The following is a 24,574-nucleotide window of genomic DNA, read 5'->3' as shown; positions in this document are numbered from 1 at the left end:
TAACATCGAGAGTGATAGATCGATCATATTATGAATATCATGTTGGGTATTTAAAGCAACCCTAATTACTATAGATAAATATATCTAAAAAGTTTATGTGTTATAGGAAGTAGATCGAATTGGTCTTTCTGTTATTAACTGGATTAATTTCATCTTTAAATTATTAGAAAATACAAATAAATCTAAGTATCTAATCCAATTAAATTTTATCAATTTAAATAAAGTATAATGATAAAGTTAATTACATTTTATAAATTTAATCATTAATATTTTATTAACTAAATTTTATCCAGTTAAATTTATATTTTTAATAATAGATTTAGTTGTTATGCAAAAAAAAAATTGATGCTACAGTTACTTGTTCCGATGGTTGTGCACACCTAGAGTAGTCGTAGCTGTAAAGACTTTTATACCATATGTTCACATAGTCAAGTAGTGCTAATGAAAGAAAAAAAATGATTTCACACATTAATCTTACAATGTGTTATGTATGGCTCATAAAAAGTCTCGTTGTGGGGTTACGAATTATGTGGGTTGGGGGTGTGGGGGCGCAGCCCCCGCGGTACGGTACATGGTTAATTTTGTAATTATGTACCAGGGTTTTCTATTATAAATAGAGATGTAACCTAGACCTAAAATATCATTGAATAAAAATTCTAGCGCCGCCTAGGAACCGAGGACGTAAGCACATTGCCGAACCTCGTAAAATTCTCGTGTTCTTTCGTTTTCTTTACCCGTTTTCGTCAACAATTAGTATCAGATGTCAGGAGCAAAATTCGAAGTCGCGAAATTCGATGGTCAGGGTAACTTCGGATTATGGCAAACGAGGGTGAAGGATCTATTGGCGCAGCAAGGGATCTTGAAGGCTTTGCGATCTACAAAGCCGGCGTCGATGGATGAGGAAGATTGGGAAGAATTGCAGCAGCGAGCGACAGGAACCATACGATTATGCTTGGCGGACGAGGTCATGTATCACGTCATGCATCTATCGTCTCCAGACGAAATTTGGAGGAAGTTGGAAAGTCAGTTTATGTCCAAATCCTTAACGACAAAACTGTATCTGAAGCAGCGGCTGTATGGGCTGAAGATGCAGGACGATCACGATTTGGCGCAACACGTGAATGTCTTCAATCAAATCGTTTCTGATCTGGCTCGGCTTGATGTGAAAATTGAAGATGAAGACAGAGCGATGATTCTGTTGTGTTCGTTGCCTCCCTCTTACGAACACATGGTGACTACTCTTACATATGGGAAAGAGACTATCAATGTTGAGGAGATTACTGCAGCCTTGTTGGCTCACAACCAGCGGAAGCAGAATGCAGGGGAAAGCTCTCAAGCCGATAGCTTATATGTCAAGGGTAATCGAGATCGTGGACGGAAGCCAGAGAAGGCAGGGTCCGGGAAGCGGAATTCCAGATCCAAATCCAGGGATAAGAAGACGATTCACTATTACAAGTGCAAGGAGGCGGGACATATGAAGCGAGACTGTCCGAAGTTGAAAAAGCAGACCGATGAGAAGCGTGATGGCTCATCCAAGTCTGTGAACGTGGTCGAGGATGATACTTCTGATTGCAGTGAGGGTGATATGCTTTCTATTTCAACGACACAATTGACGGATGCTTGGATTCTTGATTCTGGATGTTCTTATCACATCACGCCAAATAGGGAATGGTTTTCGACATACAGGCCGGTTAATTCTGGTTCGGTTTATTTGGGTGATGATCGATGTTGCAATATTGTTGGTATTGGTGATGTCAGAATTAAGATGCACGATGGCTCCGTTCGGACGTTGAGTGGTGTTCGACATATCCCAGACTTGAAGAAGAATTTGATTTCCTTGGGCACTTTGCACAAGAATGGTTTTATCCCTAAGGCTGACGAGGATAGGGAAACCATTCGGATTGTTAAAGGAGCATTGACTGTGATGAAAGGCAAGATGACTGCAGGGAATATCTACAGATTGTTAGGGAGTACCGTTGCAGGTGGAGTTCACTCTGTTGAGTCCTGTGATGATACGACAAAATTGTGGCATATGCGCCTTGCTCATCTTAGTGAACGTGGTATGGCAGAATTACACAAGAGAAACTTGTTGCATGGTGTCAAAAGCTGTAAGCTCGATTTTTGCAAGTATTGTGTTCTTGGTAAACAGACTAAAGTCCGTTTCAAGACTGCGAAGCACACAACTCAAGGGATTCTTGATTATGTACATTCTGATGTATGGGGGCCTTCCATGACATCGTCTTTGGGTGGATCTAGGTACTATGTTACTTTTATTGATGATTTTTCACGGAAAGTTTGGGTGTATTTTTTGAAACAGAAATCTGAAGTTTTTGAGAAGTTCAAGTTGTGGAAAGCTGAGGTAGAAAACCAAACAGGACGAAAAATCAAGTGTTTGCGGTCTGATAATGGTACGGAGTACACAGATTCACAGTTCCTACAATTCTGTAAGGAGCATGGGATTCAGAGGCATTTTACAGTGCGCAAGACACCACAACAGAATGGTGTTGCGGAACGAATGAACAGGTCGTTGAATGAAAGAGCCAGATGTTTGCGGTTGAATGCGGGGCTTCCCAAACACTTCTGGGCTGAGGCTGTTAACATGGCGTGTTACCTTATCAACAGATCGCCAAGGGCATCGCTGGCTGGGAAAGTTGCAGAAGAGGTATGGACTGGTCATGATGTTAGTTTTGATAACTTACGGATTTTTGGTTGTCTTGCTTATGTGCATGTACCTGCTGATGAGAGATCCAAACTTGATGCAAAATCGAAGGAGTGCATTTTTCTGGGTTACAAGAAAGGTGTCAAAGGATTCAAGTTCTGGGATCCAGTTGCGAAGAAAGTTGTGATTAGTAGAGATGTCGTTTTTGATGAACAGTCTATGTTGCAGCAGAAGCAAGACACGACAGTGGTAGATTTCGAGCAGTTTCCAGTTGAGAAACCAGAAACTTCTCAACCGACTTCTGGTGGTTCCACTACGGATGATGCAGGATTATAGTCTCGCCAGAGACAGGGTGAGACGGACGAATATAAAGCCTCCGAACAGATTGGGTTTTGAAGACTTGGTATCTTTTGCACTTACTGTTAGCAGTGATGATCCAGTTACTTTTCATGATGCCGTTACTAGTCAGGAAAACGACAAGTGGATGGCAGCCATGGTTGAGGAGATGGAGTCTTTGAATCACAATCGCACATGGGAGTTAGTTCCCCTTCCTGAGGGTAAGAAGCCGATTGGTTGCAAATGGGTGTATAAGAAGAAACCAGCAGTAACAGAAAAAGAGGGGGAGAAGTTCAAGGCTCGTTTGGTAGTGAAGGGTTTTTCACAGCAGAAAGGAGTTGATTATGATGAAATCTTTTCTCCTGTGGTCAGGCACACTTCAATCCGAGCAGTACTTGCATTGGTGGCTAGTTGGGATTTGCATTTAGAGCAGATGGATGTTAAAACTGCTTTTTTGCATGGTGATTTAGAGGAGCAGATCTACATGCGGCAACCTGAAGGTTTCACTCAACCTGGAAACGAGCATTTAGTTTGCAGATTGAAGAAATCTTTGTACGGGTTAAAACAGTCTCCGAGACAGTGGTATAAACGGTTTGACTCCTATATGATCAAGATTGGCTACAACCGATGTGAGTATGATTGTTGTGTCTATGTTAAGAGCCTTGATGATGGTTCTTTTATTTTTCTATTACTGTATGTTGATGATATGTTGATTGCTGCGAAGAACATGGATGATGTTATCGGTTTGAAAACTTTATTGAGTCAGGAATTTGATATGAAAGATTTAGGTGCTGCAAAGAAAATTCTTGGAATGGAAATTTGCAGGGACAGAGACTCAAGGAAACTGCGGCTATCTCAACGGGGTTATGTTGAGAAAATGCTAGAAAGGTTTGCGATGAGCAGCGCGAAACCAGTTAGCACTCCATTGGCGAATCACTTTAAGCTCTCATCAGAACAGTGCCCTAAGACAGATAAGGAAGCTGAAAATATGGCAAAGGTTCCGTATTCTAATACTGTTGGCTACTTGATGTATGCGATGGTATGTACTCGTCCTGATTTAGCTCATGCTGTTAGTCAAGTTTGTAAGTACATGTCTAAACCTGGTAAGCAACATTGGGATGCAGTCAAGTGGATCTTTCGGTACTTAAAGGGTACTGTGGGACATGGAATTGTTTTTGGGAGTCAGCGGGATAATCCTTTGGTTGTAGGATATGTGGATTCAGATTATGCAGGTGACTTGGATAATAGAAGATCTACGACAGGGTATGTGTTTACTCTTGGTGGAGGGCCTATTTGCTGGAAGTCTACTGTTCAATCTGTCGTGGCACTATCTACAACTGAAGCTGAATACATGGCAGCGGCTGAAGCTGCAAAAGAAGCTTTATGGCTTACTGGTTTAGTGAAGGAGTTGGGTGTTCAACAAGGTGGAGTTCAGTTGCTTTGTGATAATCAAAGTGCTATTCACTTGGCTAAGAATCAGGTGTATCGTGCTAGAACTAAACATATTGATGTAAGGTTCCACAAGATCAGAGAGTTGGTTGCATCTGGAGAGGTTTTGTTTCAGAAGGTACATACTGATGAGAATGCCGCTGATATGTTCACCAAGCCAGTTACGACAGACAAGTTCAAGCATTGCTTGGACTTGTTGAATGTTTCGAGTTGTTAAAGAAGCAAGGTAACCCAACCCACATTGAAGTTTCCAAGGGGCAGGATATTCGCCAAGGTGGAGATTTGTTATGTATGGCTCATAAAAAGTCTCGTTGTGGGGTTACGAATTATGTGGGTTGGTGGTGTGGGGGCGCAGCCCCCGCGGTACGGTACATGGTTAATTTTGTAATTATGTACCAGGGTTTTCTATTATAAATAGAGATGTAACCTAGACCTAAAATATCATTGAATAAAACTTCTAGCGCCGCCTAGGCACCGAGGACGTAAGCACATTGCCGAACCTCGTAAAATTCTCGTGTTCTTTCGTTTTCTTTACCCGTTTTCGTCAACACAATGCATATGAAATAAAGATATCACCTTTAAAAAATATTAATACCATTTTAAAATAATTAACAATCTTTTAAAAGAAATTGATACCCATAATTTATCATGTTCACATGAATTTTTTTTATATATTGTTTTTAAATTTTAACATTATATTTTAAGTTTTTAGCAGTCCCTAAACAATTGGAAATATTATGAAAATTGAAAATTTTGTTGCAATGTAACTCAAAATGAAAGGTGAGTATTCTTTTACTTGCAACTCTATGCTACTCAAATTCGAGCGTTGAAATTTGAAACGATTATGTTAATGTTTTTGGTAAATTACATAAACGATCACTTTCGTTTGAGTTTATAAACTTTTTCTAACTGAATTTTAAAAAAAATAAGATTTTGTCACTTTTGTTTCGTTTTAATTAAGATGTTGTCACTGAAAGTTAACGGTCGTTAAATCTTTAACGGTTTGGTGACGGACGTGGCACGGTAAATATATAAAACTAAAATTACATCATTTCCACGTAGATAATACGTGGATTAAGTTTTCATGTCTTTCCCTTCATATTTGTACACTTTTTCTTACTAAATTTAAAAAAATATAAGTTTTTGTCACTTCCGTTATCGTTTTATTTTTTGTCATGTCACTTGGACGTTGAATGTCGTTAGTTTGATAACGTGGCCCGTTAGTGAAATTGATTAAGTTTTTATTTTAACCACTACACTTTAGACAAAATATTGATTATGAGTGTTTTTGTACATTCAAATTAGTTTAGGGACAATATTTCAATTTATCCCTTTTTTAATAGGTTTACTTCTTAATCTCATTGTTGTTTATCTTCTTCCTGCTTCTTCTTCAGACATCTATGCTTTATTGTTCCATTGCCTTCTTTCAATGACTCATGTTGCATTTCAAGAATAATGAAAGATTTTCAACTTCTGAAAACAAATAATAATACCAAAGTTTAGAGAGAAAAAATGAGAGGGTAGACATCTAGAGATAAAATGAAACTGTGTAATCTCAGTTATACAAACTAAAATTCAATTTCCAAAGATTAAGATTACAGAATGTCCAACAAGGAAAAAGAAGACAAATCAATGGACCCAAATAACCCAATAACCGGATATCGCTCTTCGTGGTGATTTTCCCTTGAGAAAGCGTCTCCGGTTAAACATAATTTATAGATCCAAGCAACTCGATAACTAGATCCGTAAATTCATCCACTAGACTCTATCCAAAGTCCACGACATTCAATGTCGAATCTTTTTTTTTCTCAAGAATAAGTAATTTTCTGATTCTAGATCCCTATGAATCACCGTTAACCCTTGCGGCCTGCACAAACTGTCGTGCCACTACGATGACTTGATCGAACAACTCACCGTCAGAGCAAAACTCCAGTACTAAATGAACACCAGTTTGATCTTCATAAACATCGTGAAAGTCAATCACGTTCGGATGCTACGAAACGTTCTCAATGATCTTTCGCATCACGGGATTTCGTTGGTCAACAATGAGTCAGAGATGGAAACATGGTATTGTATCATCAATAACGTCGCCACTAAAGAAGCTCTAGTTTTTTCAGCTTGAGGTGGTGGAGTTGTCGTGGCGGTGAATCTTTTTAGAGTTTAATGGCAAATTCTTTGCATTTTTCATGGTATTCATTACCTCTTTTTTATACATTTTCTTACAATTATGAATCCACCTAATTTGACTTCAAATAATTACAACTAATAACTAGAAACAAGAAAGTCATTGCAATGAAGCATAGATGTCCAAAGAAGAAGCGGGAAGAAGACGATCAATATTAGGGGTTGGGGAGAAAAATATGAAAAATATGTGAATTGAAATGTTGTCCCTAAACTAATTTAAACCTTAAACGAGTCAAATTTGGTCATCCAAGGTGTTTAGTATCAATAATCTACTTGCAGTATCGATACTCTAGGGTCAAGCATCGATACCCCTATGAGTATTGGTACCAAAAATACATTATGTTTCTGAAAACTAAGCCCAATATGGATATTGTCACCCTGAGTATCGACTCTCCCTAGCAGTATTGATACTCCCTGCTTGAAATCCCTAATTTTTCCCCAATTCATCTAGTATCGATATTCAAACCCTGAAATACTTTATTTAAGCTCGAAAAAAACCCAGATTCATCCTAAATGATTTGGTTTGGTTCTTAATCTTGTACTGAAGATTTATAAGGTTATTTAAGAGTCTTAAGGTGTCTTAAAAACACATTCTTTAACCTAGAATGTGATTTGATCAAGAATTCAAAGATAAACCCTAAAATGCTTAAATAACCAAATCTTAGAAAATTCTTTAAATTTATGAAAACTTAACACTCCGAATGATTAAAAATACACTACCATAATGTTTGAATCCCGAAGTGAAGTTCTCTTAGCAATCATCCTCCACTATGACTTGGATGATAAAACCCCCAAATTTTCCTGCAACCAAAGAACCCAATGCTTTGGAATATTAAAATAATGCTTGAAAAGAAGTAATAAATGGCTCAAAAGACTTATCTTTGGTTTATAGAGCATGGAGGGGAAGGAGGAAGAAATGGAAAGAAAGGAAAAAAATGAAACGAGAGATATAAAAGATCCCATCATCTAAAATAAGGTAATTATATTTTTGGTCATTTCTCACCTTTCTACTAGGGGTGTTCAAAAATACCCGACCCAGTTGACTCGACCCGTCGACCCGCCGACCCAAACCTAAAAAATGGGTAATTTTATAATAAAAAGTTTCCCGACAGGGCTGGTATCCGATCTGTGATTTTCCCTAGTAGTTGGACCGGGTCTAGGCCTAATTTTTTTAATAATTGGGTACTCGACTTGGTAATATTAAAAGTTGCCCGACCTGGTAAACCCTATTTTTTTCTTAAAATTGTACTATATACTTTTAAGTTTTAAATTTTACAAAAAGTTTTTATTAATTTTGTCAATATGATATTCAAGAAAATCACGATCGATAAATATAAATCCAAATATTTATCCTTAAAACTAACTTCAAATCACTAATTTTTGTGTATGGATTGTGTATAATGAACTTTTAAATTTTTATTTTTTTCTATGTTTTTTTAAAAATTAAATTAAAAAATTAGAAAAATAAATGAACCATATACCAGGGACACAAAAATATGGGTACCCGGATCGGGTAACCGAACTTAACGGGTCAAGTCAAAGGCTGATAAATATACTACCCAGAGAATTGGGTACCCAGTTTTGAACCACCTACTTTCTACCATTAAAAAATCTCCTTTTTTTATGACTAGTTGGGCCCAATTCCAACCCAATTAAGACCAACCACTTATCTCTCGATAAACCCAAAACTACTAGCTCAAAATTTATGGTGTTATAACTCTCCCCTCGTTGAAAGAAATTTTATCCTCGAAATTTACTTGGACTGAAAGCAACTTACTCTTTGGTTAAACACTGAGGCTCTTATATAACTAATCCTCAAAGAATAAGACCTTGCAACCTAACATGCTACTCGAAACTCGCAAAATCAATATAAGATTTTCCTATGGGCGCAACTTGTGTCGACCCTTAAACAAAACCTTCGAGAAGCACGGATACAAAGAAATCATATTCTTGTTATCTGATACTGCACGCTAGGAACATTTCACAAGGATAACATTATTCCATGATTCACTATTATCGTTATACTCTTCACTGGCTAACTCTACTCAATCAAGTTATCAACTACATTATCTTATAAACCTTTTGACCTACAAGACTGAGTAACTCGACAATTGTATGATGATACCTTAAGAATACTTTCCATACACGGTCTCAATGACGACTACTGAAGATATGGCAATAAGTTTTGACTTTCTAACACCGAGCTCTACGCTTCTGCTGTGTTACTCTGATTCAATACTCAACCACGCTACCTAACTGGTTCTCATTTACCTTGCGACTTACATACGCTCTACTCATATGATCGAGCATCTAAGGTGCTCACAACTAAAAATTGGCCACCTACAAAGTGAAAACAAAAACATTTGGCTCTCTTGGAGAGCACACTTCACAAAGTGGAGGTCTCTAGCAATCAATTCTGACTTAAGGATTCTGAGACTATACTTCTTGCGTTTACTATCTCTTACCACCACTGAGCTATTCGATGACGGTTATTGCTAGTCAAACGTAGTTTAACATACTTGATCTCTTTTAGTTTGAGGAACTAAAATATGTGGTATTATGCGACTCTGCATGCTGTTAGGTGTTGGATATAGTTCGTGCTCATATACCAACACAAAAACACCATTGATGAGGTTTGACTCACTTAACTAATTTATTTACTGATCACACAAAAAGACATCCTGGTAACATCGAGGGGTTCACTGACCACAAGACTCATAACCCACTAATATACATATAGTACCCTCAGTACCTAAGGTGAAATTTTGAAATTGTTGCATCGGAATATACATTGGCTAACTTACTCCTCTTGAGTACTTGGGCCATCTATGCCGAGTTAGCAACTGAAGTGCCCTGGCACTTGCTGAGACATATTCTAAGGTTTATGATAACAAGGTGATCGCTACACAAAACTAAGTTATAAATATGATTACATGAGTAAGGTTCTATGAATACATATGCCCACTGAGCTACGATACAATACTTTGAAGGAGATGTTGGAAGTCATGTTGCAACGGTGCTCCACGAACTGCTCAAGCTACTGCACTGTCAACGAAAAGCATCTGAAGTCTGAGCTTACAAAGCCCAGCAGTATAATCGCGAATCTAGAGCAACATTAAGAATTTCATAAACACAAGCATACTGAAGACATGGTACTAAGCAATAAGAACATGCATGATCTAGATCAAGTGCTACCTACTTAGGGCTTAGCTATTCTACACTGAAGTAGGAGTCTCGCGCTTCCCTAAATCTTCTACTAAGGATTTATCCATGAGTAAACCTCTAGAGGGTCTCTAACCCTAATGATTGTATCTGATATGCATTATATAAATGCAACACTGACACTACTGTGTATTATCTAAACGCAACACTAACACTAATGTACAACACACAAGGATTGGTAGGTATCATAGTGCGACTGAGGGGCTACATTTCAGAGCTCACACACCTCTCTAGCCTACCGAAGATACCCTTGGGTATCTAGGGTAAGATCTAAAGTTGCATTGGAAACGTACACCCTGCTAACTTACTCCATCGAGTCTTAAGGCATCTGCGCCCAGTTGACATCTGAAGTGCCTTGGCACTGATTGGTAAATACATGAACATTCTAACAAACAATAAAATCATTATACTATTACCACAATTACCTCTTAATTACTTGAGGGGACTAATATGTTTCCGTTTAAGACTAATTAGACGAAGGACAGAGGAGATCGGAGATGGGTAGTTGAAATGATGCTTTGTCGACCACCTGCTCTCACCAAAGCTTCACTTCTATTTTTTGGAGGAATGAGAACACTGAAGATAATGGAGAGAAAATACATAAAAATTTAATATTAATAAAATATTAATTAATACCTACATGGTAGTAAAAAATTAATGAAAATTTCTAGTTCATCACACAGTTAAAAGTAAAACGGTGGATGGATTAAAAAAGTTCAATATATAAAATTTAATGATTAAATTGTTTTTTTAAAATATAATTAATAAAATAAGAGAGAATAAAGTTTAATAAGTAAATTTGTAATATACCTTTAAATTGTTACAAGTAATTAAGAGGTAAATGTTAAAAAGAAAGCAAAGAAGAGAGACAAAGCAATAGTTTAAGTGGATTTTGTCCGAGGGGAGACAGCAGCGTATCTACAAAAATCTTAAAATTCGATTCAGTTTACTTTAAAAAGCAAAGGAGAAAGTGGAAACAATTAAAAGTAAAATTGAAAAGTGCATTAAACTATTACCACAACATAAATTAATTTATCAGAAAAACAGATCAAAGCATGACCAAGAAAAAAAAACTCGATATAAAAGAAATTTTATATATCATTATACTATTATTTTAATTTTACTAAATAAGATTTTTAACTTTTAATTAATTTGATAATCAAATATATTTTTATAAATATTATATCTATATATTTTTTATTTTAATATTATATTTTTAAACATTACACGTTTGATATTTATATTTATCAAACATTAAATAAAATGACTAAATATCTAATGCATAATATCTTTAAAATATAGATAAAAAAATATATATATTAAATATTAGATAGTAACGTTTAATACGCATATAATAATTATTTGAACAGTTATTTAATTATGAAGAGAATTTAATTTGATCATTAATATATTAATAATATTATAAACAGAATTTTGTTAACAAATTTAATTATTTAAATAATATTAATTAAGTCAACTTAATGTTTAATAAAAATATTGATGCGGTAATTAAATAAATTTATACAATTACACATTTAATTTTTATTTGTTACTTATTCTATTAATTTGATCTGAATTTTTACACAAATACACATTTAGGAACTCTCAGAATCGTCGATAACTCTGCACCTTAAACCTAACAAAAACAACAAATCAAACTAAAATAGTTACTAGGAATATGTTTAATACATACCTCTCTCGATTTACCTCGGTTGCATTTATTCGTATTTCTCTTATTTCTCTGTCTTGTTCCCACGAGTTATTTTGCATGCTCTTTAGACGAGAGACTTATTGAAATTAAAAATTAAATAATACAAATATTTCAAATCATATGGTAGGAGTGTTTAAACGGTTAATTCGATCATTGATCGAATCGAACTTTCGTTAACCGAATTAGTCACATTTTTTTCTTTAACCGTTATTTGAATCAAACTTTTTTTAAATGTTAACCGAACCGAACTAAGCTCAGATAATTCGGTAATAAAATTTTTAATTAGATTAATTTGATTTTGATATAGGTATATTTTTATTTGGTGTTTTTCCCGATATATCATCCTTTGACTTTATATTTCCCTGTCAGGCACCCTTCAGACTATTTTTCTCGATCTAACACCCTTTGTAGTAAGGTGCGTCCCCTGCAGCGCACTTTACGCTGATCTGGCACTTTACCCTTAGGTTTAATTACCCACCTATCCCGGCCGTTCACACCCCACCCCCTATAAATACCCCCTTGAACTAGAAGGCATATCGACATTGAGATCGAAAAAACTCGCAGTGGAATTCCTCCCCTTGGGACTTGAAGTAAATGTGTTATATGGAAACTGCACAGATTGTTGCGTCGATGGCATCTCCATATTAAGGTCAAAGAAATTTGCAGATGAATGCCTTCCCCTTGAACTGTACGCGATGTTGCCATACGGATTGTTCGTGGATCCACCTCGGTACATATCGTAAGGAGTTGCGAATGAATGTCTCCCCATTGAAGTTGATGTGACGGCACCATGATGCGGATTTCCCATGATGGCGTTAAAATCATTACACACTACTGTAGTCGGGCTATCAACTTGATCAACTTGTTCAGCCAGCCCATAGTGGGAGCTTAATGACTGACCCCGAACAGCACGCACTTGAACAAACTTTGCATACATCTCAATATCGGCGTATGAATAATTACTTTGAGAATCAACCATCATTTCAACATCATCATTGTTCGATAGTTCGAACGCTGTATAAGTTAATGACAACAATGATGTTGGAAATCTGTACTGCAACGACGATATTCTTCTATTACTTCCAACATGAACCTTCCTTAAATGATATTTTAACACGCTCATTTGATACAAAAACAATGTCAGTTTCATCTTTTCAAATTTCTCCATCATAATAAGCAATAGTTGAAAGTCGCGCCATTCTTAGAGTTTAAAAGTGCGACAATATTATATCTGTAAAAAAAACAACTTAAACAAACCTGATTAAATAAATAATATATAAACGAAAATATAACACAATAAAATTTTTACACATGAACGTAAATAATTTAAATAATATAATTTTATATTATTACCTGCACCGTAAAAATATTTCGACGTATGCTCCCGTTTTCCAATTTTACAAACACAGAAATTAATTGAAAATAATTAGTATAATATTTTTTTTTTTCAAATAATCATATATAATTATAAAAAAAATAATATAACAAAATGACCTTATAACGAAAGATCGAACGAACTTCTGAATCAAATATAAGAGGATTGTCGGGTGTTATTTACTGGTTGAAAGGATTGTTGGTGAGAGAGTTTACGGGGAGAAGGCTGTTTATAGCCGAGAGAAGATGCTTTAAAGCCTAGAAGTTCGGGTAAATTATGCAGGGATCGCGCCTTGCATTATGCATGTCTGATAATTGAGCATGTGATAATTGAAAAACGCGGCCCCTGCACCGCGCTATAGCCTTACGTGGAGTAAGGCGCACCTCAGGGGTCACGCTATAGCCACGTGTATCCAACTCAGCATAAAGCGCGCTGCAGGGGGCGCGCCTTACAGTAAAGGGTGTTAGATCAGGAAAAATAGTCTGAAGGGTGTCTGACAGAGAAATATATAATATATAGGTGATATATCGGGAAAAACGCCTTTTTATTTGGGTTAAAATTTAATTATATCTTAATAATTTAATGGGTCTAGTGTGCTTAAAAAATAATTAAGCCTTAATTTTTAATGGATTTGAGCTTAAAATATATACTTAGCATATATAATATATTTAATATATAATAATTTTGGTTAATTCGGTTAATTAATTGATTTTGAAACTAGATTAACCGTAAACCGAATATTGAAAAAAATCATTAATTGATCGAACTAACTCATTGGGTGGTCGTTTTAATTGAACTAATTCGGTTCAATTGGTAATTCGGTTAAAATTGAACAGTGAACATCCTTATTATATGATGACATATGACACTATCTGATTAGATATTAAATTTATTAAACTAAAATTGAGATGAAACTAATAGAATATATAAATAATAAAGGTTACATGTGTAACTGTACAAATTTGTTTAACTACCACATTAATATATATTTATTGTTGACTACATATGATTATATTGATATTATTTAAATAATTAAATAATATGAAAAATAAAATTAATACATCTGGTCAAATTAAAACTTTTTCCAAATGACTATTGAAGTAGATTACTCATGAATATATAGATACTACATTTATAAAAATGACAAACTTAGGTACTAAATGATATAATAAACCTAAAACACTATTCGTTCAATGTAGGCAAGACATTGTTCCCTTTCAAAATGACCCTCCCCCCCCCCCCCCCCCCCCCGGCAACAATTTCTTTCTCCAAAGATCTCACTTTCCTTCTCTCTTTTTTTCCTTTTTCCTTTATTTGTGGCCTTTGCTTTGTTGTGATTTGCTGGGAGGTTTGTAGCTGGTCAATCTGCAGAGCTTGATTTTAATATACAAGAAAAACAGTGAACGTGCTCTTCTTAATTTGTCTTTGTTGTCTTAAACTACAACACCACCTCCACGCTTGGAAGTTAACATGATTAGCGTTGTTGTTTCTCTGTGAAGTTCCATTATTTTATATAGCAAACGGGGAAAAACCAACCATTTTAGAGGGAGATAATGAGATATCTTTGGAGTTTGAGCCATGTTTGTCTCTGAGAATTGAAAAGTTTTCTCTATTTTCTTTGGAGTTTTAGCTTAGCAAGTACCATTTTTGTTTCTGTTTCAGAAGAGAAAAGAGAGGGTATTTGTTGAAATCACCATTGCTTCAAAGAAAGTTGCCTTATGTGGTATATGCATGTGTGCTTAGGATTTATTGGGGCTTAGATATGAAGCTGGGATAGTATTGTGAATTTGTTGATGGGTCGAAAGTTGCAACAGAGCCAGCACCAGCACCACTCGGTGGCTGTGAAAGTGAATGAACAAATGGGGACCAAAAGAGGGTACACATTTATTCAGTCTAACAGGGCTTGGTTACCAAAATTTCTATTGCTTTGGGTCATGGTGATGGCTTTTATCAGCACTTGGATCTACAAAAAGATGGATGCCGACAACAAAGTGAGGAGGAAAGAAGTACTGAGCAGCATGTGTGATCAAAGGGCAAGGATGTTGCAGGATCAATTCTGTGTTAGTGTTAACACTGTTCATGCCTTGGCCATTCTTGTATCCACTTTTCTTTACTTCAAGAATCCATCTGCTATTGACCGGGTCCGTAAAATTCAATTCGGTTTAACTTGTAGTTTCTTGAAAAATAAAAGATGAGATATTAGATTGTTTCTGTCTTTGATTGTGTTCTTTTTGCAAGAAATGCAGGAGACCTTTGCAGAGTACACTGCAAGAACTGCTTTCGAGAGGCCATTGCTTAGTGGGGTGGCCTATGCAGAAAGGGTGGTACATTCAGAGAGGGAGGAATTTGAGAGGCAGCATGGCTGGACAATTAAGACAATGGAGAGGGAACCTTCTCCTATCCGAGAGGAATACGCTCCGGTGATATTCTCTCAAGAAACTGTTTCGTACATCGAATCACTTGACATGATGTCAGGGGAGGTATAACATTTTCTGTTTATAAGCCTAACGTTTCTCTGATATTTAGAATTAGTTTCATTGTTAGAATGGACTGGCAATATCCAAGTTTCGATATGCAGGAGGATCAAGAAAACATCTTGAGGTCAAGGGCTACTGGGAAAGCTGTCCTAACTAGCCCTTTTAGGCTACTTGGTTCTCATCATCTTGGTGTTGTGTTGACATTCCCTGTGTATAAATTCATGCTCCCAACGAGACCAACTGCGGAAGAGCGCATTGAAGCCACTGCAGGGTATGTCCTAACATTATCGTTCTATTGGAATGATACATTCTTTGTTTGAAATGCTTTTGTGTTTGTTCTTGTTTGTAAGCTTTTGCCTATAGAGTTAGTGAATATAGTTGACATAGTTTTGAAATTTATGGGTCGAATGAAAAAGTTACGTAAGATAGGTCGAGAGTGTTGATAATAATTAGGAAGTTACATTTTTTTTCAACTGCAGTTGTATTAGAATGCAAATTTCAGAAGGAAACGTTTCAATCCTTGTTCATGTAGTTAATGCTGATAAAGTTACTAGACTTCCAATTAGCAAACATGGTGTGTTCTTATGTATGAACAAACTTCGAAATGAACACAGATACCTTGGTGGAGCCTTTGATGTGGAATCTCTTGTGGAGAATCTACTTGGACAACTTGCTGGAAATCAGGCAATTCTAGTCAATGTGTACGATATTACCAACTCTTCGGATCCCTTGATCATGTATGGTCACCAAAATCAAGATGGTGACTTGGCTTTGGTCCATCAAAGCAAGCTTGATTTTGGTGATCCGTTTCGGAAGCATCAAATGATATGCAGGTATGTGTATTACTGATGCTTCTTCTCAAGGTTGATGTAATGACGGGTTGTTTTTCAATGTACTTACCATTTGGCATTCTGAGCAGATATCATCAGAAGGCACCCACATCTTGGACCGCCCTGACCACGGCATTCTTATTCTTTGTAATCTGCTTATTAGTTGGCTACATTTTATACGGTGCGGCAATTCACATTGTTGAAGTTGAGGATGATTTCCACGAAATGCAAGAACTAAAAGTTCGAGCAGAAGCTGCTGATGTTGCCAAATCACAGGTATGTTTGTCAAGATTTATCTATCAACACCTTGTTGGCCCACCCATTTCCAAGCTAAAACTTAACGTTTTCTGGATACAGTTTCTGGCAACAGTTTCTCATGAAATTCGGACTCCCATGAATGGTATTCTTGGTATGTTGCAAATCTGCGAGACATATGTGTGGACTAACATTTACCAACTTTGTCCTAATATTTTCCAACTAATCTTTTAATGGTTGCAGGGATGCTTGCGTTGCTTTTAGATACGGATTTAAGTTCAACACAAAGAGATTATGCTCAGACTGCTCAAGTTTGTGGCAAGGCACTTATAACATTGATAAATGAGGTGCTTGACCGGGCAAAAATTGAGGCCGGGAAGTTGGAGCTAGAAACTGTCCCTTTCAATCTTCGTTCTATCTTCGATGATGTTCTTTCTTTGTTTTCCGAGAAGTCTAGAAACAAAGGTGTCGAGGTAAAACTAGTGCTTCATTTTTCAGTATGTTTCTCTATGTTAGATATTTCCTAGGTCGGTGGATGCCTACGAAACGAAAAAACTCACTTCGGTTTATAATGCTTGCACTAACTCATTGCCTCCTTTTTTCCGTTTTCCATTCGAACGGTGATGTTCCTCATGCGTGCAATGACTCAAATATGGTGAATTATTGGGAACTGAAGCTGGCAGTCTTCATTTCTGATAAAGTACCAGAACTGATTATCGGGGACCCAGGGAGGTTCAGACAGATAATAACAAATCTAGTCGGGAACTCTGTTAAAGTAAGTAGACTGCTCAACATTCAATCTTTTCGACATTCATTTAGGGGGTACATTCATTTAGTTGGTAACTGTGTGTTTGACAGTTCACAGAGCGGGGACACATATTTGTTAAAGTTCTCCTAGCTGAAAATGAGAAGCCCGTGACAGAGGTGAAATCCGAAAATTATTTGAACGGAGGGCCAGATGAAGGTGTACTGATATCAGGTGCACGCCATTTCAAAACCTTGAGTGGCTACGAAGCAGCTGATGAGCAGAACAGTTGGGATCACTTCAATCATTTAGTCATGGAAGAAGAGTCGCGATATGATGCCTCGATAAACATGGAAGTTGCCGACAAAGCTTCTCGGGGTGTCACTTTGATGGTATCTGTGGAGGATACTGGCATTGGAATCCCTTTAATCGCACAGGACCGAGTTTTCATGCCATTCATGCAGGCAGATAGTTCAACTTCGAGAAATTACGGTGGAACTGGTATAGGCTTGAGCATTACCAAGTGTTTGGTCGAGCTAATGGGCGGTCACATAGGCTTCATTAGTCGGCCACAAGTTGGAAGCACATTCTCATTCACCACCCATTTTGAGAGTTGTAAAAAAGCTTCATATAATGATACGAAAAAACCTGTTTCCGAAGATCTTCCTTCCGGTTTTACGGGATTGAAAGCAATAGTAGTCGACGGAAAACCGGTAAGAGCTGCTGTAACCAGATATCACTTGAAGAGACTTGGTATTCTGGTTGAATTTGCAAATAGTGTCAAGATTGCTGCTTCTGCATCCAGACAAAATGGTTCTTCTTGCGGGTATGTTCTTGTCAATGGTTACTCTTTACTCTTTTCGGATACTTCTAGCAGTGTCTTCGAGTGAACGGAATTCGGCAATTTTTATGCTTTTAACAACATTGAAACGATGACAGAATGCCAACTAAGATCAAATTATTGCGTGGAAAAACACATCGCTACCTTCTATTCATCTTATAAATGTTTAACTCTGTATGGTTGCTTCATTGAATATTGCAGAAGTAAAATCCGGCCGGATATAATTCTTGTTGAGAAGGATTTATGGCTTTCCGGAGAGGATGGTGGATCGAGCTTACAAATGTTCGATGGGAAACAAAATGGGCATGTATTTAAGTTGCCTAAGGTGATTCTACTTGCAACAAATATTACAAGCGCAGAACTCGAGAAAGCAAAGGCGGCCGGTTTTGCAGATACCGTGATTATGAAACCGATGAGGGCAAGTATGGTGGCTGCTTGTCTTCAACAAGCGTTGGGGATAGGGAAGAAGAGGCAGCCTGGAAAACTCATGTTGAATGGATCTCCGGTCATTCAGGGTCTACTCTGCGGCAAAAAAATATTAGTCGTGGATGACAATATGGTTAATCGTCGAGTTGCTGCTGGTGCATTGAAGAAGTTTGGAGCTGCTGTAGAATGTGCTGAAAGTGGAAAAGCTGCACTGAAATTGCTTCAGCTTCCACACTGTTTCGATGCATGCTTCATGGACATTCAGATGCCAGAAATGGATGGGTATGTTATGTATACTGCTTTTCCATGCATGTATGTGCACGTATTATGGCTATCAAGACCGATATTAGTACCATATGGTTCGTTTCTTATAATTCGTTTCTGTCCAATAAACCTGATTAACATCCTAGTATTATAAATCTGAATATCAATCATGAATTGTTATTTTCAGGTTTGAGGCAACTCGTCGAATTCGAATGATGGAGAGTCAGGCGAACGAACGGATGCACGGATGCATCAAAGAAGATTCTGCCAGCAGGGGAGAGTGGCATGTCCCGATATTAGCCATGACAGCTGATGTTATTCATGCCACCTCCGATGAGTGCCTGAAATGCGGGATGGACGGATACGTCTCCAAGCCCTTCGAGGAAGAAAATCTCTACCAGGCTGTTGCAAAGTTCTTCAAATCCAACCCCATTTCAGTCTCGTAGCTACAACTTAGCCCTATTCGGAAACACAGAGAAAACAAAAGTGGCGAAAGATATGCAGGTTGGACTTTTTCCAGCAATTTTCCCCTATCCTATGGCTGCATTTTGGTTTCTGCAAACGAGAAACAGTCCATGGTTATGGTTGTTGACTGCATCGAAAGCATGTCCCGACTACCGATTCTAACCAAATCGAGTTTAACTTGATTGGAATTTGAGTACTTGTATACTACCACAGGGACTCCATGCCCATCTGTTTATATAGATCATTACAAGGGGATGGATTCAAAGGTGTAAATCTGATTTCCTCGAAAGACTTAACAAGCTTTCATCTGCAAAGTGGTTTTTATGCCTATATATATATATGTGTCTTATTTTTTTGTAAAGACTTTGATGTTTAGTTTTCGAATATGAGAAATTAAGAAGTGGCTGCTCTGCGTGAATAGTTATAGTTTAATACATAGAAAGAATTTGACCATAAAAAAATAAGGCATTGATTGCTTTTGTAAAACTCCATTAAATAAAGGGGAAGAGAAACAGCCTTGATAAAGCAGAAAACAAGACATGGAGACAGACCAGATGCATGTTTTCCGCGGAAACATGTCGCTCATATACCTAAAGCCATTTATATGGTCCACTATAGAATCCAACATTTACACCTAAAAAGGTTGTAGTTTATTAATCTTTATCCCCGGCCCACACTCCATAAACAGAGTTGTAATTGACAATAAATGATGACTAAACAAGATTACAGATGGTTATTGTTTGGTTTTAATTGAATTAATTCATCCAGATAAAATTTAATTTAGTTAATTGATCGAGTAATTAGATGTTGCCTGGGTTAACGATTAAGAAATTTTTTGAAGATTGGTTAGCAATCAGTTAATTAATAGAATTAATTAAAAATATTAAATATTTAACATATATTAAATATATACTTTAAGCTCAAATCAGTTAAAAATCGAAATTCAACTATTTTTTAATTACACTAGTCCCATTAAAATTTTAAGATTCAATCAAATTTTAAACCAAATTAAAAAGAAAATAGCTCTATTAAAATCAACTTTCGGTCAATTCAGAAATTGACCGAATCAACCAAATTTTATTTGATTTAATTAATAATTTAAAAGTAAATTAATTAATTGATTTTAATTTAAAGGGACATCTCGTGTGTTATTACGAAGACATACAATGATCAAGACCTCGTTAAAAAACTTCCTTAATTTTAAATGGAGAAAAAAGAGTATCCCAGATCAAGTCGAAATGAAACTATTACAAACGAATGAACAAGTACATTAACTCTTGTCCAATGACATACAGACTATGACACAAATACTACAACCAGAATCGAACTCTCTCACTGACCCGGACTAGGCATAAGAGGGCTAACAATCGGCTAAACCATTTAAAAACTAACGCGTAAGTCATAATTTTTTCTAGGGTTTTGCAACTACGACTGCAATCTTTACCAATTTACAGTTTGGTCACTGGTTTCCATTTAGAAATTTTAGGTCAAAATTTCTCAATTACTAGGTTTTAAATTGGGGATTTTTCGGTGTGTTACAACATTCGTAAAGCATGCACAATCAATATCTCCCTTCCTATTTATCCCAATTTCCTCTGGGTGGCGACAATGTATGCCGAAGAAAATAATTTTTTAGCGATAAATAGAGTTGTCAATGATTTTTGTGTGTGGTTACTACTGGAAATATTTTGCAAACTTAAATAAATTAAGTGTTCCGATCCTAAATAAATAAAATTTTCTAAAATAATTATAAACAATATAATTTAATTATATTCCTACTAAAATTTAAATTAAATAATAATAAAGGTCATTATATTTTTTTTATATTTATTTAATAAGAATAATTTAATTAGTGGTGTGCATCGGTGTGTTATATTAGTGGTTGTTTCGGTGTGTGATGTGTGCTCTAGATTCATACTGAATTTGATCTAACTCATATTAATGAAGATGTAAAATTTAAAAAAATTAGAGAAAGTAGGAAATCTAATTTGATTGAAATTAATAAACATATTTTATTTTATGTTGATTAAAAGTAGAAAACGAGTCTGTTTGGTTTTATAAAATATTGGCTATTTTTATTTTCATTTTCTTAAAAAATAGAAAACATTAAAAAAACTGTTTAGTTGTAAAATAAGAAAATGATTTTTGAAAAATGAAAAAAATAAGTGAAAATATGAAAACATTAAAAAGATGTTTTCAGTATTTTCATTAAAATTGTTTTGGAAATTTGAAAAATAATTTGAAAACTTATATAATATATGGTTTTTAAAAACATTTCGAAAATATATAATTATGGTTTTTAAAACATTTTGAAAATATATAATTATGGTTTTTTAAAACATTTTGAAAACTTATAATATATATATAAATAAAATAAAATAAAAAATATCTGGAAGAAAATGAGTGTCTACACACATATTTGCACGCATATCACATAATCCACATTTCTGACATTACATCTTGCATCACATAACTTATTCTTTCTTAATCACAATAAACACAACTAATTCCATATTTAAACATATTTTCAAGTTATTATCAAACAACCAAGTAAACAGACAAACAAATCAAAAATATGTAGCACCGATAGAGACACACCTTGAAAAATAGCTAAGGACGGTGATATTACTTTCCACGGTCGGCCAGTCGATCCGAATCAGTGCCTACAACAATATTTAACAATTAATAAATTATTTTAAACTTCCCAATAAGGCTAACAAACTAAAATAATAAATTCACACTCACAGGTAACTCAAACAGCTCGAGTCGGTTCGATGTTAGGAGGTAACGGTGACGAAGGCGGTAACTCGATTCTCGGATCAGAACTTCCTGCGAAAATCACGATGCATAATTTCATATTCCAATGACGAATTTCAGAACTTAAATAATAATTTTTACGGTGACAGAAATATTTTTTTCTGGTTCGAGTCGGTGAACCGAAATTGGAGGTTCGCTCGATTATGGATACTGCCAATACAGAAAACTGGGACTGCCAGCGATGAGGGTGTACCGATAGCAGCCCCAAGGGACGGCGAACTCACAGCCACACTCACCGTGGCCTTAAACGGTGGGCCACCAAGGCCATTTAGCTGCCGAAAGGCGAAAGTATATAAAGAAAATAATACTGACGAGGGTCTACCTAGTGAATTTCCGACCAGATAGACTTTCCCCACGTCACTTCCAGCCATGTCATGGCCACAGACGGTCAAAGTAAACCGCGACAACGGCATATTCGTGAGCAAAGCTCATTGGTTTCGAGCGAATGCGACTTCGGGTCGACGACAGCAGGAACGGAGTTAAAGGAGACGGTCGACGAGCTTACCTGACCGGTCAGATGGCGTGAAGGGCAATGGAGGAGTGAGCGGCGGTGGCTTAAAGGGAGATAGGATCACTGCTAGGGTTTTTTTTTAGGTTCTGCTGCTAGTGTTTTAAAAATAAAAGGGGAGGGATGCGCAGAGTTATAAACGAGGAAGGGGAGAGTTTGATATCAAATAGAATTATGCTAATTTGAAGGTAAGTCATAATTTTTTCTAGGGTTTTGCAACTACGACTTCAATCTTTACCAATTTACAGTTTGGTCACTGTTTCAATTTAGAAATTTTAGGTCAAAATGTCTCAATTACTAGGTTTTAAATTGAGGATTTTTCGGTGTGTTACAACATCCGTAAAGCATGCACAATCAATATCTCCCTTCCTATTTATCCCAATTTCCTCTTGGTGGCGACAATGTATGCCGAAGAAAATAATTTTTTAGCGATAAATAGAGTTGTCAATGATTTTTGTGTGTGGTTACTACTGGAAATATTTTGCAAACTTAAATAAGTTAAGTGTTTCAATCCTAATTAAATAAAATTTTCTAAAATAATTATAAACAATATAATTTAATTATATTCCTACTAAAATTTAAATTAAATAATAATAAAGGTCATTATATTTTTTATATTTATTTAATAAGAATAATTTAACTAGTGGTGTGCATCGGTGTGTCATATTCGTGGTTGTTTCGGTGTGTGATGTGCGCTCTAGATTCATCCTGAATTTGATCTAACTAATATTAATGAAGATGTAAAATTTAAAAAAAATTAGAGAAAGTAGGAAATATAATTTGATTGAAATTAATAAACATATTTTATTTTATGTTGATTAAAAGTAGAAAACGAGCCTGTTTGGTTTTATAAAATATTGGCTATTTTTATTTTCATTTTCTTAAAAAATAGAAAACATTGAAAAAACAATTTCGTTGTAAAATTAGAAAATGATTTTTGAAAAATGAAAAAAATAAGTGAAAATATGAAAACATTAAAAAGATGTTTTCAGTATTTTCATTAAAATTGTTTTGGAAATTTGAAAAACATTTTGAAAATATATAATTATGGTTTTTAAAACATTTTGAAAATATATAATTATGGTTTTTAAAACATTTTGAAAACTTATAATATATATATATATAAATAAAATAAAATAAAAAATATTTGGACGAAAGTGAGTGTCTACACACATATTTGCACGCACATCACACAATCCACATTTCTGACATTACATCTTGCATCACATAACTTATTCTTTCTTAATCATAATAAACACAACGAATTCCATATTTAAACATATTTTCAAGTTATTATCAAACAACCAAGTAAACACACAAACAAATCAAAAATATGTAGCACCGATAGAGACACCTTGAAAAATAGCTAAGGACGGTGATATTACTTTCCACGGTCGGCCGGTCGATCCGAATCAGTGCCTACAACAATATTTAACAATTAATAAATTATTTTAAACTTCCCAATAAGGCTAACAAACTAAAATAATCAATTCACACTCACAGGTAACTCAAACAGCTCGAGTCAGTTCGATGTTAGCAGGTAACGGTGGTGAAGGCGGTAACTCGATTCCCGGATCAGAACTTCCTGTGAAAATCACGATGCATAATTTCATATTCCAATGATGAATTTCAGAACTTAAATAATAATTTTTACGGTGACGAAAATATTTTTTTCTGGTTCGAGTCGGTGAACCGACATTGGAGGTTCGCTCGATTATGGATACTGCCAATACAGAAAAGTGGGACTGCCGGCGACGAGGGTGTACCGACAGCAGCCCCAAGGGACGGTGAACTCACATCCACACTCACCGTGGCCTTAAACAGTGGGCCACCAAGACCGTTTAACTGCCGAAAGGTGAAAGTATATAAAGAAAATGATGCTGACGAGGGTCTACCTAGTGAATTTTCGACCAGATAGACTCTCCCCACATCACTTCCAGCCACGTCATGGCCACGGACGGTCAAAGTAGACCGCGACAACAGCACATTCGCGAGCAAAGCTCACTGGTT

The 24,574-nt window shown here is 35.9% G+C and overlaps 1 protein-coding gene across 1 annotated transcript; it reads left to right on the top strand.

Annotated features, from left to right (window-relative positions):
- Positions 1 to 14,195: 14,195 nt before the first annotated feature.
- On the top strand, positions 14,196 to 19,619 carry LOC120124803 (histidine kinase 4-like). The gene is made up of 11 exons (XM_039143377.1): positions 14,196 to 15,077; positions 15,183 to 15,416; positions 15,515 to 15,684; positions 16,028 to 16,246; positions 16,333 to 16,519; positions 16,601 to 16,652; positions 16,742 to 16,971; positions 17,175 to 17,273; positions 17,357 to 18,069; positions 18,286 to 18,792; positions 18,962 to 19,619. Exons 1-11 carry the CDS (start codon positions 14,730 to 14,732, stop codon positions 19,218 to 19,220), a joined length of 3,018 nt encoding a protein of 1,005 aa, XP_038999308.1. The 5' UTR covers positions 14,196 to 14,729; the 3' UTR covers positions 19,221 to 19,619.
- The last annotated feature ends 4,955 nt before the right edge of the window (positions 19,620 to 24,574 follow it).

This window comes from Hibiscus syriacus, unplaced genomic scaffold, assembly GCF_006381635.1.
Source record: "Hibiscus syriacus cultivar Baekdansim isolate YM2019G1 unplaced genomic scaffold, ASM638163v2 tig00110429_pilon, whole genome shotgun sequence".
In the NCBI taxonomy this organism is placed as follows: Eukaryota; Viridiplantae; Streptophyta; class Magnoliopsida; order Malvales; family Malvaceae; genus Hibiscus; species Hibiscus syriacus.
Note: the sequence above shows the minus strand (reverse complement) of the source record. Positions and strands in the feature narration are given on the sequence as shown.